This window comes from Microcaecilia unicolor, chromosome 4, assembly GCF_901765095.1.
Source record: "Microcaecilia unicolor chromosome 4, aMicUni1.1, whole genome shotgun sequence".
Classification (NCBI taxonomy): Eukaryota; Metazoa; Chordata; class Amphibia; order Gymnophiona; family Siphonopidae; genus Microcaecilia; species Microcaecilia unicolor.
Genome location: NC_044034.1, coordinates 95396392 through 95415107, shown reverse-complemented (window position 1 = coordinate 95415107; position 18716 = coordinate 95396392). Strand labels below are relative to the sequence as shown.

At 41.5% G+C, this 18716-nt stretch overlaps 1 protein-coding gene across 1 annotated transcript in view; it reads left to right on the top strand.

Annotated features, from left to right (window-relative positions):
- The window catches only part of LRCH1 (leucine rich repeats and calponin homology domain containing 1), a 346398-nt gene extending 336311 nt beyond the window's left edge, over window positions 1–10087 (top strand). Inside the window, exon 19 of the mRNA XM_030200501.1 lies at window positions 8614–10087. Within this exon, the coding sequence (XP_030056361.1) occupies window positions 8614–8727 (114 nt within the window). The 3' untranslated portion in view covers window positions 8728–10087. The remainder of the gene's footprint in view (window positions 1–8613) is intronic.
- Window positions 10088–18716: the final 8629 nt, after the last annotated feature.

Here is an 18716-nt window from a genome sequence, read left to right as displayed (position 1 = left end):
CCTCAGCTGTCTCTTCTCCAGGCTGAAGAGCTCTAGCCTTTTTAGACTTTCCTCATAGGGAAGTTGTCCCATCTGCTTTATCATTTTTATTGTTCTCTGTACCTTTTCAAATTCCGCTATATCTTTTTTGAGATGCGGTGACCAAAATTGCACACAATATTCAAGGTGTGGTTGCACCGTGGAGCGATACAAAGACATTGTAGTATTCTCAGTTTTGTTCTCCATCCCTTTCTTAATAATTCCTAATATTCTATTTGTTTTCTTAGCCACTGCTACACACTGAGCCGAGGGTTTGAAAATATCATCAACAACGATATCTAAATCCTTTTCCTGGGAGGTGACTTCTAATGTAGAACGTTGTATCACATAGCTATAGTTTGGCTTTCTCTTCCCCACAAGCATCACTTTCCTCTTGTTCACTTTAAATGTCAGCTGCTATTTGATGTCCAGTCTCGTAAGGTCCTTTTTTAATTTTTCACAACCCTCTTGTGATTTAACAACTTTGAACAACTTTGTGTCATCAGGAATCACCTCGCTTGTTATTCCTGTTTCCAGATCATTCATACATATGTTAAAAAGCAGCAGTCTCAGCATAGTTCCCTGAGGAACATCATTCAACCCCATTTAACACTACTTTCTGTTTTCTGTATTTTAATCAGTTCTTTATCCACAGTAGGTCACTGCCTCCTATTCTATGACTTTCTACTTTCCTAAGGAGTCGTTCATGGGGTACTTTGTCAAATATCTTCTGAAAATCCAAATACACAGTATCAACTGGCTCACCTCTGTCCACATGTTTATTTAACCTGTCAAAGAAATGTATCAGATTGATGAGGCAAGATTACCCTTGGTTAAATCCATGTTGGTTTTGTTGCATTAAATCCATGCCTATGTATATGTTCAGTAATTTTGCTCTTTATAATAGTCTCCACCATTTTGCCTGGCACCAACAACAGGCTCACTAGTCTATAATTTCCTGGGTCATCTCTGCACATGCACTATTGGAAGCCTTGAGAGTGCACAGTAACTCACCATGTGCTAACTACAAGAACTGGCTCTGCCCTATCTATACCCATAGCCTACCTCATTCCTGCCCCAAACCACACTAAACAGTTACAGTGCCGGATTGTTACAACACTGGCAGTTTTAGCATGCAGTAGCCGTTTTCACTCACTGAATCCCTCACTAACTGCTTACTGAACCTTAGTAAACAGGCCTCTTAGTTTCAGTTTGTTTCTAAACAACCATAGAGAAACTTGACTGCAAGTTGCATTACCATGGGACTTACTAACCTGAACTACTGAGTTCCTGCAGGTTAGTCAGTCCCACAGTGAATTAAGCTGTGGTAAAATGTGATATTTTACCATAGCTTAATAACCCCTCCCCCCATGCGTAAATTCATTTTCAGGTAGGGATGGAATAGAGAAGGGTTAAGAAGCATGCGTTGCTGTTAAATTGCATGAACAACACTCAAGGTAACCGCTAACATCACATAAAATGCAGAATAGTTAAATACACCTCTGGAGGCCTAGTTAACTGCATTCATTGTTAGCAATCGCATCATTAAATTATGCCTTAACGTCCATTGCTCTGCATTAATGGTATGGCAGCTTTTCTCCAAGTTCCAGAACTGCCTCCAGCAGTCACTGTAGTGCAGCTATCACAGGTTAATATTTACAGTTAATGTGCATTAACTGCAGAACTTTAACATACTGCAGTAAAAAAAGGCCTTAATGACATAACTGGATAACAGTTTTGAACTGTTTTTTTTTTTAAGGTAAACTAGATAAATTTATGTAGAAGAAAGAGATGCAGACTACACTATAGCTTTGAATGCGGTCCAAATGGGACCAAAACATTGGTTATATCTAATAATTGCTTTAAGAAACAGAGAAAAATGTAAGCAGATAAAGTGCATATGGCCTGTCCAATCTGCCCATCCATTCCATCTGTTTTTCCTCTCCCTTAGAGATCCTGTATACGGGTCCCAAGTTTTCAGATCCTATGTACTTGTCTCAAGTTCTCTTGAATTCAGAAGCAGTCTTTGTATCCAATACCTCCAACCAGATTCCATTCCACAAATTCACCACCCTTTCCTCGAAAAAGTCTTTTCTCAGGTTACTCCTGAGTGCATCTCTTTCACCATCATCCTGTGCCCCTTCATTACAGAGCTTTCTTTCAATTGAATGAGACTTATCTGTCATTTATGCCACAGAGGTATATAAATGGCTCTGTCTCTCTTTCATATCTTCCATCTCCTGCCTTTCTTCCAAAGTATACATATTGAGATCGTTCTCTGTTCCCATATGCTTTATGATGAAGACCACTGGCCATTTTAGTAGCTGCCCTCTAGACCAACTCTGATTCATATCTTTTTGAAGGTGCAGTCTTTTTGAACTGTACACAGTATTTTAAATGAGGTTTCATCAAAATCCTATACAGAGGCATTATCACCTTTTTCCTGCTGGCCATTCCTCTCCCTATGCACCTTTTCTACCTGTTTGGCCACCTTAGGATCATCACATATGATCAGACCCAAGTTCTGCTCCTCTATTTTGCAGCCCAAATGCATGGCCCTGCATTTTTAGCATAACATGTTAGCTGCCTTTCTTCAAGCCTCACTAGGTCCCTCATATTATCCACACCATTAGAGTTGTCCACCCTATTTCAGATTTTAGTATCATTGGCAAAGAGACAAACCTTACCAGCCAGCCCTTCTGCATTATCGTTTACAAAAATGTTACAAGAAGTGGACCAACAACTGATCAATATGACATACCACTGGTAACATTCCTTTCCTCAGAGTGAGCTCCATTTACCACTACCCTTTGTCGCCTTCCACTGAACCAATTCCTAATCCTGTGTGTCATTTTAGGACCCATACTGATGGCACTCAGTTTCTTAATAAGTCATCTATGCAGAACTGTGTCCAAGGCTTTGCTAAAATCTAAATACATCACATCTCGTGCTCTCCAGGGTTGCCAAGAGACACAGCTGGACCTGGGGCAGGACTGGACTGCTGCGCATGCACACATGCAAGCACACACCCCCATACCCCTGTACCCCACCTGGGCTGCCACCCCTGCGCTATGACCACCCTCCTCCCCACACTCAGACCGCCACCCCTGCACCTTTCTGTCTGCACCCTCGTTCTATCCTCTTCTGCATTGCTCCTGTCCATGATTGCATTAATGCGATATCGTGTTAATGCAATCAGCTGGGTCCTGGGCAGCATGCAGGAGAGGACGGAACCGGAAGAAGGCAGGAAGAAGCTATCTGGTGCTGGGCCCGGGGAATTCCCCCCCCCCCCCCCCCCTTGGTGGCGTAGTGCTCTCCCATTATTCAACTTTTTGGTCACCTAGTCAAATAAATTAATCAGATATGAACAAACATATGATCTTCTTTGGAAATGAGTTGTGCCTATTGGAACCTGACACTTGGAGCCGCTATATTGAAAGTGAATTAACAAAAGTTAGGTAATATCAGTGGATCTTAGCAGATAATTTATACAACTTCTGACACAAAACTTTCTAGCAGACTAGTATGTATGAAGAAAGCATGCTTCAGCAAGGACCTTTGCAGACTGACTTTTTGATGACGTTGCTTGATGTAAGTTTCAGTGTATGCAAGTTGATTTCTACATGAATTTAATTTCATGAGCCACCCTTTTGTGTTATGCAAATGCGGAGATTTTCTTCTTTGGAAATGTTGCCGCTTTTGGTACAATAATCATGTGGAGAGTAATATGATGAACCATTTTTTGAATACATACTTGTAAAGCAGGCAAGCTCAAAGACAGAGTTTGGGCAGACCATGGGTGAAATCGTGATTTATCCATATACTTTATAAAATACACATAATGTGTGTGCCTTCAACCTAGGTACAATCTCTGCAGGTTTTGTGCCACTAAAGAAACCCCCTGTGCTGTGAGACCTAAATCTAGGCCTCACTTTGCTCAGAAGGGGGGAAATTATCAAGTTGCATTAGTCAAGTTATTTGACCCTTAATACATCTTGAAGGGTTCTATTGCAGCTTATTTTGCTGTACCGGGGTGATATTTAGGACACTGCAGGTTACATACTAATGAGATGTAAAACTTGCAAATGCATGTAAATGTATGTGAAGAAGCTCATTCTTATGTAAAAACCATAACATGACTTGCAGTCTACACTGGATGCACACTACAAGTAGCATTATAGCCATACAATTATGGTAAAATAACCTCAGGCAAAGGCTGGGGATATTGTACTATGGCAGGAGCACTGGGTTGAAAGCCTACAGGGCTTGTGCTGTCTCCCCACAGCCCCCAACCCTTATTACTTGTACCTACCCCCGTAAGGGCCTACCAGTATTTTCTCTGGTGATCTAGTGGTCTTCGGGTGCAAGCGATACCCAATTGCTCCTAAATTGGCCAGCATCATTTCCAAAATGACGTCCCTAGTGGTAGTTTCATGCTACTACCACTATGTGTCATGTTTCCATATAAGGGGGCCCTTTCTGGTGGATTGGAGGGAGGGGGAAGTGATCGGGGAGAGGGAAATGGTACAGGCCCTACAGGCTCTGGCCTAGGAGCAGCAGGCTGTAGCTTTGTGGCTCGATGCTCCCAGGCCGCTGGAATAACCTTGATAACTTTTCACCAAAGTCTCCCTTTGTCCCTCTTGTGGCGTTAAAGTGCTCCTGCACTAACTGCACAAGTGACAGTGCAGGGTAAGTACTGAATGCTAATTTCAAGGACTGCATGCCTGTTCTCCACCCATAACCCATCCAGTTCCCACCTCGTACATGGTATGCAGGTATCACTCAAATTAACAATAGTGAATGTGCTTATGTGACTGTGGGGGCACACCAATTTGTGTATTCACTGCTTCATGCACTTCAGTAAAAGTGCCCCTTTATTCAGTGTCAGATGTATGGGTGTGGAAATTCATTGTAATGTTTCCTTTGGCTTTATTGACTGTGACCATGCCCTTTTTTTGGGTGGGGGGGGAAGCATTGGTTTATTTTTTGTTTGTTTTGGTTTTGATTTGGTTTTTGAAAATCAGAGAGCGATAATAAAAATTTTTGTTATTGTAAACTTATTTTTACTAAAAAGTTTTCTGTTTTCGTTTTTTTTTAAATCTTGGATACCTTTCCAAACCCTCTAGAACTTCCTCTAAAGTTGTGATCTTTACTATTGGTGTTTGGAGAATGCCTGATTTACGCATGCTTGCAGTCTTGGGGAAATGTTTGCCCTTCTAATAATGAAATAAACACTTCTAACAACCTTGTTCTGACAGCGCACATGTCTGCTTATCGTAAAATCAATCCCACCCAATTATCCAAGAAGAGATTAGGACTTGTACCATTTCAGTAAGGCTGAAATCCCAGCTAAGGGGGCTGATAGGACCTCTCGGCACCTAGTTAATTTTGATAGGCTCGTTGTGTTATTACAGACTTGAATTCAATAAGGAATTACAGTGTCAAAATCAATCCCTTAACTTCAGATCTACAGGCAGTCTAGGAAAAGCTATTAGAGTATGCTCTGTTCACAAGAACCAGAGCCTACAAACAAAAAATACGAGTGTGTCTGCTCCCTCAGAATATGATAATGGCATGCGAGGATGATGTACTCCATGAGGGTCATTCTGTAATTGTGCACCTATATATAGGCCCCAGAAGGCACCTCATTGGTGCATATTTTATAAAAGAAATTAGACACCTACTTTCTTTTATATAATACTGGTATAGCTGGGTATATCCCCTTGTAAGTGTTTAGACATGAGCCACAGAGTGTGTATAAATGTGTGCACCTGCTGTTTGGAGATATGCACATAACTTATAGTTATGTGCATATTATATATATCCCTATTGAATGTGCATCCTTACTATATAAAGCAGGGCTGTATTTTCTTATATTAGTCAAAACCTTCAGTTATATTATTCACAAGACCAATTCCCCCAATACATTTCATTACAAATTTTATTAACACTAATTTCACAAATATAATACAATAATCATCTTAAATGCCGCTTACTTAAAAGCATCAACTTTATTTCACACTATAATCCCAAATAATGTAACCTCTTAAAAACTCCAGAGACTTCCTAAAGCAGTTATATTCATACACGTTGTCCATATTACAAGGAAGTTCTTCTTCAAAATGTTCCCTTCCATGGTAGAAAATTCTGTGAAATCATTGCAAGTTCCCAGTTTCACCAATCTGTCTTTAGTAAGCATCCATTGCACTCAAAATGTGCCCAGCCTTGAAATCTCAGGGGTCCTTTTACTAAGCAGCACTGAAATATGGCTTGCAGTAGTGTAGGCGCAGGTTTTGGGTGCTCGCCAATCCATTTTTCAGCGTGCCTGTAAAAAAGGCCTTTTTAAAATTTTTGCCGAAAATGGACGTGTCAAAACCAAAATTTCCGCGCGTCCATTTTGGGTCTGCGACCTTACTGCCAGCCATTGACCTAGCGGTAAAGTCTCACGCAGTAACCGGGCAGTAATGACCCACGCGTGACAAATGCCACTTGGCGCGGCTCCGATATGCGTGGCCAAAATGATTTTTCAGATGCATGGCAAAAATGAAATTACTGCAAGAGCCACACAGTAGCCATGCAGTAACTCCATTTCAGCACGCGTAGACGCTTACGTGGCTTAGTAAAAGGGCCCCTGAGTCAGATAATAGGCTTGGAAGAGCTTCCTGCTGCTTTAGGGTCATCAAGCACCACAAAAACTCTTCATCCACACCATACGCTGTATAAAAGCATTTTTGGTCTCAACACAGGCCGTGTTTCATTGGTACTTTTTCAGGAGACTGTACTTGGTCAGTCTCTTCATTCGGTTAGTAACACCAAATGGTGCTCACCAGCAGCATCTGAAACTTCTACGCTCATAGGCCTTGGGATGGTTATTGATTCTGCCCTCTCTTTCAGTACATTTGGTTAGAAATTCTTTAGATCAAAACTCACCATGTATTTTATCATAGGCACACTAAGACTACTGTAATATTATTCATGCTGGTATCACCAAATCCAGTCTGAAACGTTTACAGACTATTCAGAATACTGCGGCCTGCATCATCTGTCAGACCTCTAAATACGATAGGGCCACCCCTCTCTTGCAGTGTCTTCACTGGATTCCTATTGAATTTAGAATAACATTTAAAATTCTTACATTGACACATAAAGCACTTCATACTGGCACCCCAGCCTTTCTTGCTGCTTTGACTATTCCATGCACACCTGCCCGTACTCTTTGTTCATTAACCGACAATAGACTGCTTCTTCCTCTGCCTTTCAAGGCTAAGTGGGAATTCACTTGCACATCAGCTTTTTACTTTCTATCCCCAGCATTATGGAATTCATTGCCTCAGCCAATTAGATTAGAGAAATCTTATTCTTGTTTTCATGTAGCACTCAAAACCCACTGCTACCAATCAATTTTCATCACTTCCTGAATTTTGTTAGTTAATCGACTACACAGGTTTCCTAAAGTTTTTGAGATGTTTTATTTACGTTTTTGATTTATATTATTGTTATGATGTGTGATTGTTGTTCAAGGTGATTATTTTTATTGTATTGTTTTCTCTAGTAAGAAAGATTTGTCTGTCTTCTTTCCTATTTTTAAGTGGAGTTCCTAATTTTAATTTATGTTAATTTTAGTGTAATATTTGCTATGTGAACCATTCTGATGTAGCTTTGTAAGCTATATGCTTTGAAAATGAGCACTTTCATCTTTCCACTATGGCCTTGTCTCCCCTGAGTGCCCCTTTTACCCCTCAGTCATGTAGTAGTCCAACTGATTCTGTTACCAGCTTCTTGCTTCTAATATACCTAAAACAAATTTTACTTTGTGTTTTTGCCTGTAACACAATTTTCTTTTCAAAGTCTCTTTGCCTTCCTTATCAGCACTTTACATTTGACTTGCTATTCCTTATGCTGTTTCCTATTATTTTCAGTCAGATCTTTCTTCCATTTAAGGATTTTCTTTTAGCCCTAATAGCTTCCTTCACCTTTTAACCATGCCGGCTGTTGTTTGGCCTTCCTTCCTCCTTTCTTAATACATTGAATATATCTGGTCTGGGCTTCCAGAATGATGTTTTTTGAATACCATCCACACTTGATATGAATTTTTGACCTTTGCAGCTGCTCTTCAAAGGATTTTTTTTAACCATTTTCCTCATTTTATCAGTCTTCTTTTTGAAAGTTAAATGCTAACGTATTGGATTTCCTGTGTATACCAGATAGCAGCACTGAATATGCGTGTATTTTAAATATTGTGTCAGCATTTATAAAAATAATCACATTGACTACCACCACTGAATAGTAACCTGAGATATTTTTATTTACAGAAAAGAGCAGGTCTTGTATATTTGCTAGTTATTCATTCCCTCCTTTGTTGAAGTCTGCAAACCATTTTGCATGTGTGTAAATCATGGCAGGACAGAACCGTATATCTCCTAAATTCATCCAAATATCTTTTATGCGGCATGAGAAGGAAAGAGCAGCAGACTGAATCCCTTTAGCAGTTTGACCATGTACTTACTTTGGAAATTGTGCAGAATGAGAGGTATCTAAGATTTCTCAAGAAGCATTAAGCAGGCTGATCTTGACTTTTTTTTTCTCCCCTGGCAGGAGAAACTCTGTTTACCACATCACATCCTAGAAGAAAAAGGCCTGGTGAAAGTGAGCATAACTGTCCTAGCATTGCTAGATGTAACTTCAGTCAAACAGGCTCTGTTGATATGAACGCTTCTCACTCTCGACTATCAAGCAACTGCCTCGCTAAGCGTTGTTTCTGGACTTACCTGTTTCTCAGCACTTTCGGCATTACCTATGATCAAAGAAATCCTCAAGAAGAAGCATCCTGGCCTTGAAAGACCAGAGCCATCTGTGGAATTTAAAAATAAAAGGCCTCAAAGGACTCCATGGTTAGCCATGACAAAGCTTTAATTCTGCATCCCCACTCTGCTTCTCAGTCTTGTACTGGAAAATAGTTCTTTTCTAGTAAGTCATATATTTTTTTCAACTGCAGGATCTTTTTATAAAAAAACAAAAGTTGATTTATACACCAAAGTGTTTTGAAGCTGGGGTGGGGGGGGGGGGGGGTTCAGGCTATATTTTAGCTCTTTAAAAAAGTATGCAGACCTATTTATGATTATTTATTAGTGAACTATTATTCATCCTTTTGGATGTAAAATGTAACATAGGATCCTGTATTATTACTGCTTTTATTGTGGTTCAACGTAGTATATGAATATTAGATTTTTTTTAAAAAATCCTAGGGTCATTAATCTTGTTTTATAACGTGATGAGAAAAGTGTTTTTAGAAAAGGAACTTTTAGCTTTTTTCTGTGGGTTATAGAATATATATTAATATAATGTCTACATCGCATTCCATTCGTCTCTATATTGCATTCCAACACTGCTTTTGTTGCTGTCTAGGATTTACATGTAAACACTCAAATTGTATTTACATACCATTGTTTCTACTTATTATTGAAAAGCAAAGATTGAAACTTGAAAACATAATGTGGAAAGGTATTTTTGATCCATAAAACATATTTTACTATGCAGAAAAAAACCTTTTAACATAGAAAGAAATTTAAGATGAGATGTATATTTGCATCATGCCTTGAAATGTAATTTTGCACTGTATCTTTTTAATTAAAAAAATTTTTAAAGCGCCAATCAGCTAAATAGCGATAGAATAGCACAAGAAAATAGAAGTGATATATAGATCAGTGTAGAACCAAAATACAATGTTTTATGTCTATAGGAATAAAGGGTACTGGTAGTTCTTTCAATCAGGAGTCTTATGCATTATGAATAAATTCATAGCTTGGAATGTGATACATTATTTCCTATGTAATGCAAACCTACATGCCAAAAAAGGTGGAATGATGCCATTTTGTTGACGTTTCTGCTCCCAAAGTCTAGTGTAATCTGTTCCCTGAACTGGCCATTCAGGTTGACTTAAGGGGGATAGTTACTAACCTGTGTTAAGGAGCTAATATCGTACGTCATTGCCTTAACATGTGTTAAAACCTCTTTGCCCCAGCTACAAAATTAGTACCTGTATATAATATGTAAACCACTTTGATTGTAACCACAGAAAGGCAGTAAATCAAATCCCATCCCCTTTCCCTTAAATGTCAAAATTGTGTACTTTATTTTTTTTTTTCAATAACACACATTAGTTTAAGTTACTATGGACTACATAATAATGAGAAACAAAGCATGCAAATGCATGCTAAATACCTCAGAATTATGTAAATTAAATAACACAGCTTCTGTTGAACTGCATTATTCCAGGAAAAATAGCACTAGCTGAAAGGTGGCGTTATTTTTCATACCCAGTACTATCAGGCTGTTAACATGAGGCCCAGTGCTCTTAGGCATCTTCAGGGTGGCGAAGTAGCCTAGTGGTTAGTGCAGTGAACTTTGATGCTGGGGAACTGAGTTCAGTTCCCACTGCAGCTCCTTGTGACTCTGGGCAAGTCAGTTAACCCTGCATTGCCCCTGGTACAAAATAAGTACCTGAATATATCTAAACCACGTTGAATGTAGTTGCAAAAACCTCAGAAAGGCAGTATATCAAGTTCCATTTCCCTTTCCCTCTTAAAGGGCCCAAGGAACAGCAGTGGTGGTCCAGGAAAGGAGGAGAAAACCAAAGGTTTTGTGTGAACCTTTGTTTTTTCCCTCCTTTCTTGGACCACCACCGCTGTTCTTTGGACCTTGTGAAGGTTTTCTCCTTTTTCTTTCATCATCTAAAAGGGGCCAGTGCTGCAGAAATAGAAACACAGTCCAGGGGACCTTCTCTTGCTTCTGAAGATACCTCTACCCCCCACCCCGGCAGCTCATTTTATAATCTCATTCCAAGCCCATTTTACTACTTGCAGACCCTTGGACCACCAGTTTATAACCTGCGCCCTCAAAAGACTCCCCCTATCTCTCATAAGCCCTCCAGAGCATACCTTGGTAATGCCTGGTGCCTAGCAGATATGGGACAGAAGGAGTGGAGGAGTGGCCTAGTGGTTAGGGTGGTGGACTTTGGTCCTGAGGAACTGAGTTTGATTCCCGGCACAGGCAGTTCCTTGTGACTCTGGGCAAATCACTTAACCCTCCATTGCCTGCCGCATTGAGCCTGCCATGAGTGGGAAAGCGCGGGATACAAATGTAACAAAAATAAATAAATAATCCTCACTCTCTCCGGCCCCTATAGCTCTGGGTTCAAAATGGTGGCTCGGGACCTCTAGTGGTAGTTTCACAATGTTACCACTAGGGAATCAAGCTGATATATGGCATGTTAGCAGCCTGAAGCAGAATAAAGAAGCTTGTACAGTTGATTATGAGTTGCATTATTCATTTACCATGGGAGTCACTAACATGCAGTACTGAATTACCACAGGTTTTTGACTCCGGTGATGAATTAAACTGCACTAAAATCCTATATTTTGCCACAGTTTAGTAACTTCCCCCCTTAGTATGGCTTCTGTGCTGCATAAAATTTATTTCCAGACATGCTGTGTACAAGTTGAGGTGGATTTTTACCAGAAATAAAAGGAGGGCAGAACAGGTGTTTGGAGCGTTTGATGAATGACATGTTCTTCCTAGTATCTGTTTGGAGCAGTCAAATGTTTAGTTGAGTGCTTTCCTCTGCCCTTTTACTCAGTAAAGGGAATCATTTAACCCACAGGGCTCATTTTGTGCACTGGGTCTGGTGGTGATTAATAGCGTTGGCATGTTCTGCTAGTAAAGATACCCTTGCTTTCATTTTGGCAGTGGTACAGGGAAGTATGTTGAGTATTCTGTGGGATACTTATAATATGATTTACTGGCTAGTTCTGAAGTAGAGTGGACATTAATATTGTGATCTTTTGGCCTGATGTACAGAAGCGGTTTTCTGGATAGTGGCAGTTGCTATCTGGCTAAGGGGCCCTTTTACTAAGCCGCATAAGCGTCTATGTTCGCCCAACACGTGCCAAAATGGAGTTACCGCCCAACTACCACGTGGCTCTTGCGGTAATTTCATTTTTGGTGCATGTCCAATAGGCGCATCCGAAAAATAATTTTTATTTTCAGATGTGCGTATCGGACGCGCGCCAAGTGGCATTTGACGCGTGTAGGTCATTACCACCCGGTTACCCCGTGAGACTTTACCGCTAGGTCAATGGCTGGTGGTAAGGTCTCAGACCCAAAATGGACGTGCGGCAATTTTCATTTTGCCGCACGTCCATTTTCAGCAAAAATTTTAAAAAGGCATTTTTTACAAGTGCACTGAAAAATGATTGTGCGTGCGCCCAAAACACGCATCTACACTACCGCAGGCCATTTTTCAGCGCGCCTTTGTAAAAGGACCCCTAAGTGTCCCATCCAGGTCTTATCCACAAATATTCAGATAGCGCCACTGAAACATATTACAAACACCTCAGCAGTCTCCACATTGCACCAGGCGGAGAAAAGGCAGAGAGTGGATTGTTAAAGCGCACACTTTGAAATAGTGTGTGATATGTAGAGCCAGTTTTCAAGTGAAAAATTTTGCTTTAAGAAATTACCTTTATGAAGTATGTATACAGATTACCACCTACCATCAGTGTGTGGGTACTTTACTTTTCCCATGTCTGCTTATACATCTAAAATGCAAGATTGTGCTTGAAACTGAAAAGGTGAGTTCCATAACCTGTCAGGTACAAAGAGCTGTTCTCTGGATAAATACAGGATTTTATTTTCAAGAATTCTAGCAAACATAAGACTTTTTTTTAAAAAAACTGAATATCATATACCTTACAAATAAACAGTGCATTTTTCCTAGCAAAAAAGGTGCCGGTACTCAAATACTAGGCCACATTTCAGGGGTGGGGTGATCACTGAGGGACCCACCCCACAATAGCCAGGACCCTGCAACCAGTCACAGAACCTATGACAAGGCAGAATTGGTGTGTAGAGCCTGAGCTCTTTCATTAAAACTTGGGGTCTATGGGTCAATTTTAGCAGACAATAGAAAAGGTGCCGGTACTCAGTACCCCCAAGTACCCCCTCAAAAAAAGCCCTGCAAATAAATGCCCTTTAGTGCAAATTTCGCACACCCTGTGGCTATCTGTAAAGCAAGTCTGTTTTCAGAATGAACTCATTTTTAAAAAACTAAGGTACTTAGCAGATTTTTGAACTCACCTCTTCAATAGTACTATCGACTTCAGCCCCAGCCTAGAAACCCCTCCCCAAGTACATGTAACATTATGTGCATGTTGGTTATACATGAATAACCATGCACATGTACAGCTCCTTCTAAAATTGTGCTCGCCCTTTTATATTTTTCACATTCTGTTGACTAAAAATACAGTTCAAAATGCATTAAAGTAGAAATTTGATTCATTCACCTGCACCACATATGCTACACTTTCAACTATTCAAAAAGTAATTAAGAACACTGCTCTCACCCAGTCCAGCTATGAGTCTCTGCATGGTTCCATACCATGCAAACACTAAGCTGGATGGATGGGAAGTATTCATGGAGGCATGTTTGCTGGGACTGGCAAATAATCACACATCAATTGGATTTTTAAATCTACTTGCATGATTTTCCATAGAAATTCTACTCATACAAAAGCAGGTGCAGAAGTCCGCGGGTACGTTGTACCCATGATATTGTTCACAGAGAAAATGCATGTGGAAAATTGAAAACATTTCCCTTTTGTTCATGAAATGTCTGGTCATTTTCATTTTTAATATCTTCTTTATATACTTCAGAATTTCCCTTTCAGTCTCCCTTCTGGAAATCCTTTTATCCAAGTGTTCTATTTATTTTTCTTTTTTTATGTTAATTTTTCATTTGGTTGAAGGTTTTATAGTTTTTTTATTGTGGCCATCCCCTGTATTCTTCAAAATTTCTGAGCCTATTTCTTTGCTAGTGTGTTGCCTGTCTGGGGCACTTTTAATGCCTAGCAGCAGCTCCAAAATTACTGACATTTCTGATAGTGAGAGGCTCATTTTCAAAGCACATAGGCTTACAAAGTTACATAGGGGCCCTTTTACTAAGGCGTGTCCAAAAGTGGCCTGCGCTGGTGTAGGCGCATGTTTTGGACGCGCGCTGGCGTCCATTTCCTGAGCTTGCCGGGAAAAAGGGGATTTTTTTAATGTGCCGTAAAATGGACATGTGGCAAAATGAAAACCAGCGCACGTCCATTTTCAGCCTGAGACCTTAACGCCACCCATTGACTTAGCGGTAAGGTCTCACATGCTACCCAGGCAGTAAGCGTGCAGTGCAGGCCAACTGCCGATTACCGCCGAGTAAGGGCCCCAGTGTAGAAAATAGAAAATATTTTCTACCGTGTGTTGTAGGCGCATGCCAAAAATGGAATTACCGCCCAGGGCACATGGTAGCTGGGTGGTAGTGCCAATTTGACATGGTGGACTTGAATCGCTTGTTTACTGTTTCCAAAAATACCAGGACTAGGGGGCACACAATGAAGTTATTAAGTAGTAAATTTAAAACAAATAGGAGAAAATATTTCTTCACTCAACATGTGCTTAAATGCTGGAATTCGTTGCCAGAGAATATGGTAAAAGCAGTTAGCTTAGCAGGTTTTTAAAAAAGATTTTGATAACTTCCTAAAAGAAAAGTCCATAAACCATTATTAAGATGGACTTGTGGAAACTCCACTGCTTAAGCAGTATAAAATCTATTTTACTTGTTTGGGATCTTGTTAGGTATTTGTGGCCTGGACTGGCCACTATTGGAAACAGGATACTGAGCTTGGTGGACCTTCGGTCTGTCCCAGTATGGTAACGCTTATGTTGTTATTCAGGGCTGCCAACAGACATAGCCGGGCCTAGGGCAGAACTGGACCACCGCAAGCTGCCCCCCCCCCCTTGTGATATTTTTTGCAGGGGGCATGTCAGGTGGATGATGGGTGTGGAAGCGTTATCCAGCTATTGTGTTCTGCATTATCACATGCTTACTGGATAACATGTAGTTAACACAATTACTTAGGGCTCCTTTTACAAAACAGCACTAATGATTAGTGTGCGCTGAATGCGAAGAAGCCCATGGGAATTGAATGGGCTTCTTCGCATTCGGTAGCGCTGCTTTGTAAAAGGAGAGCATAGCACCTCCTAAATAGACAGTAAGTGCTGCCATGTTATTTTGCAAGTACTGTGTGCTAATTCGAATGTTAGTACATGATCTGCAAAGAAAAAAGAAATGCCCAACTTTTATACCATAGTAAGGGACCATTTTACCAACCAACGGTAGGGCTACTGCTGGGGTAGCATGCGGCAAATTGGCCCTACTCCCAGGCTCTGCCAGGAGCCTGGCGGTAGTTCCAGTTCTGCCACATGCTGTTTCTAGCGCTAGAAAATAGCTTTGTAAAAGTGCCCCTAAATCTGGCCTTACCATGTGAGAAAGTCCTGCATTTGCACTTGCGAAGCCCAGATTAGTTAAAGGGCCCCTTAGTATTTTGCCAAAATGTCAGACAGCTGCAATTTTTGAATAGAGTTTCTGGTGGCAACGTGACCAGGGAAAATTAAATCACTTTTACAACAGCACTCAGTAATGCCAATTGCTAAGCCAAAAGCCCAGTTTTTAAAAATAATTACTTACATGTTCATCTTGTCTTTTAAGTACATTTGTTGTTTTACCGTTGCATAACCCCTTTCTAGGCCTGAAAATAGGTTAACGGCCAGGCCACTAAGAGAGAGCAGATGTATGTGGCAAAAAGGGATGGAGAGAAGCAGACAAAATGTACAGAGGCAAGTAGGGTTATATGAAAGAAAAGAAAACTAGAAATGCAATCGACAGAGACGGGAGTGAGGAAAAAGAAAGAGCAGCAATGTTGTAGATACCAGTAGAGATTTTTGAGTCATTTTTAGAACAGTCCATGCATTTCTGTGAGAACTATATTCATCAATAACCTAAGAGGACAAAGGGGTGGCATTAAAACACAGCATCTTCTAGGAAAAGCAAAAGCTTTTGTTCTGTAGATGGAAAGTATATACATTGGACACTTCAATGTTTGATTGGCAGCTAGCCTATTGTTTGCTATAAAATGTACTGTGCACTTTAACACTAGTTTGAAATATATTTAACTGCTTTGCCGTGAAGTATGCTGTTATAAATATTTTTGAGAATTATATCATGAATGACTTAAGAACAGTAAAGATTTAAGCTTGAAGAATATGAAAAAGCAAGAAACATTCAGACTGGGTATAGGAACAGAAAGACTGATGGCTGTATCTTGAAATCAATATATGTTTTTCAAGGGGTTTCTTTTTTTTTTTTATGTGTATATATTTACATGAAACTTTGTGCCCATCTAGTTGGTAGATCCTTTGAGGAGGGAGCTTCTCAGACTCAAAATTATGCAGGAATTGTTTTGATAACATCTTTCACCATGTACTTTAAAGTGGGCTGTATAAAGAGAACTGCTTAAAATGATTTTGTATTTTGCTTTTATATGCTGTGGCTGAGAAAACAAACAAGAATCTTTGTAATATGTTTCTGTGTGCAATAAATCCTGCATGACCGGCTCACGTTAACATACCAAAAGCAGTGTATATACTGTACATAGGGGGAAAAAGCCATTACTTTATTTAACAGTAATTAAAACATTTTTATATGTACAAACCAAATTCTGGTGAGTGTTGTTTCTTTAAGCTTCTATTCGAATAGGGGTGGGCAACCTCAGTCCTTGAGGGCTGCAACCCAGTCAGAGCTCTGTTTGCATACAATTGAAGCAGTGCATGCAAAAAGATCTCCTGCATATTCATTGTGAAATCCTGAAAACCCAGCTGGGTTGCAGCCCTCAAGGACTGAGGTTGCCCACCCCTTAGAGGGTGGTGCTGCATATTTCCTGGGGAACTCATACCCTTATGATCAAAAGCAAACGCCGGCGCTAGAGGCTGTTAGCGCCGTACTAGCGCCGGTGTTTGCTACCGCCCCATGATTAGAGCCCTCGAGTGCATAAAACAACGCATTCGAGGGCTCTTTGCACAAGTAGTATGCAAATGCATGCTAAACAGGGCTTAGCGCATTCATCCCCAATGATCAGCGGCCAGCGCGCCAAAATTTGGGTCGCTGGCTGCGGCAAACCCTACGCCAGCTCTGAGCTGGCGTTAGGGTTTGCCGATCATTGGGGCCCTGACTACCCGTGCCCCGAGTAAGGAAAAATGGGGGCTGGAGGTCCGGTGGACTTCCGGTTCCCCCGACGATCCCACCCCCCCCAGGTTCAGAGAGGGCTGGAGATCCGGTGGGTCTCCAGCCCCCCAAACCCCCTGAAAAAATGGTTTCTGGTGGTCTAGTGGCCGCTGGCCAAATCCCCTCCCACCCTCCCAATGAGTGACGGGGGGCTGTAGGTCCAGCGGACCTCCAGCCCACCCCAACTCCCCCACCCACCCACCCAGTGTTGTCTTCAGTGGTGGTCCAGCGTGAGTCAATGACGACAAAATGGCGGTGCCCAGCCCTGCCCAGTGCATCCCAGGATGCATTGGGCGGGGCTGGGCGCCACCATTTTGTCATCGTCGACTCAAGGAAGAGGAGGGAGGCAGGCTATCTCCCTCCTCCAACCAAGGTATGGGGGCTGGGAGGGGGTTTCTTTTTGTACGCTGGACCACCACTGAAGACAACACTTGGGGGGGGGGGATTGGGGTGGGCTGGAGGTCCACCGGACCTCCAGCCCCCCCTGTCGCTCATTGGGTGGGAGAGGGTTTGGCCGGCGGCCACTAGACCTTCAGGGACCATTTTTTTTGGGGGGGGGGGGGGTTGGGGGGCTGGAGACCCACCGGATCTCCAGCCCTCCCTGAACCTGGGGGGGGGGGGGTGGGATCGTCGGGGGGAACGGAGGTCCACCGGACCTCCAGCCCCCATTTTTCCTTACTCGGGGCAGGGGTAGTCAGGGCCTGGTGGTCCCATGGACCTCCAGCCCCTGTGTTTGACAGGTTTGGGCTTTTGACAGCCCAGACCTGTTAAACAAGTGCAGGAGGATTGTGCTGAGCGCATGATCCGCACAATTTGCCCGCACTTCTACCCCATGGTCAGAGATAATTGCGCTGCTTACATTTGCATGCATTATCTCTGATCATCCGTGCGGTAAAGCCCCCCGGTGTTCCAGCGCTATTTTTAGAGCGCTGTTAGGTACAGCGCGGGGCTTTTGATCATCTGCCTGTCAGTGAACAAGGCTGGAAACAAAAGCTAATTTGTGTCCCTGGTTTCATAACACCAAAAACCAAAAGTAGCACGCATGATCCAAAACCCTTAGACTACTGAAAACAGAGAATATCAGTGCCGGAAAAATAGAAATTGGAAACTTCTCACATTTTATTTGACAGGGAAGTTGAGGCTTAAATGGTTTGTAATTATTATTACTTGAACTACTATAAAGTATTTATCTGGTTTTACTCACCTAAGGATGTGGGAAGCAACTGAGTGCTATATATAAATTGCTCTAATTCTATAAACTTGTATGGTTGGCATGTAAAGTTGCACACATACGCTATAGAATACTGTCAGTTGCATGCATAACTTAATATGATAATTAGCTGCTAATTGGCATTTACTACCAATTATTGGCTATCATCGGTGCTAATTGGCCCTTATTAGCAGTTATGGACCAGATTCAGTAAATGGTGTCTAAAATATAGGCGCCTCAGAATAACGCATGTAGTACTATTCTATAAACTACGTCTACAGTAAGACACTGTTTATAGAGTAGCACCCAGGCTGGGGGAATGCATGTACATTT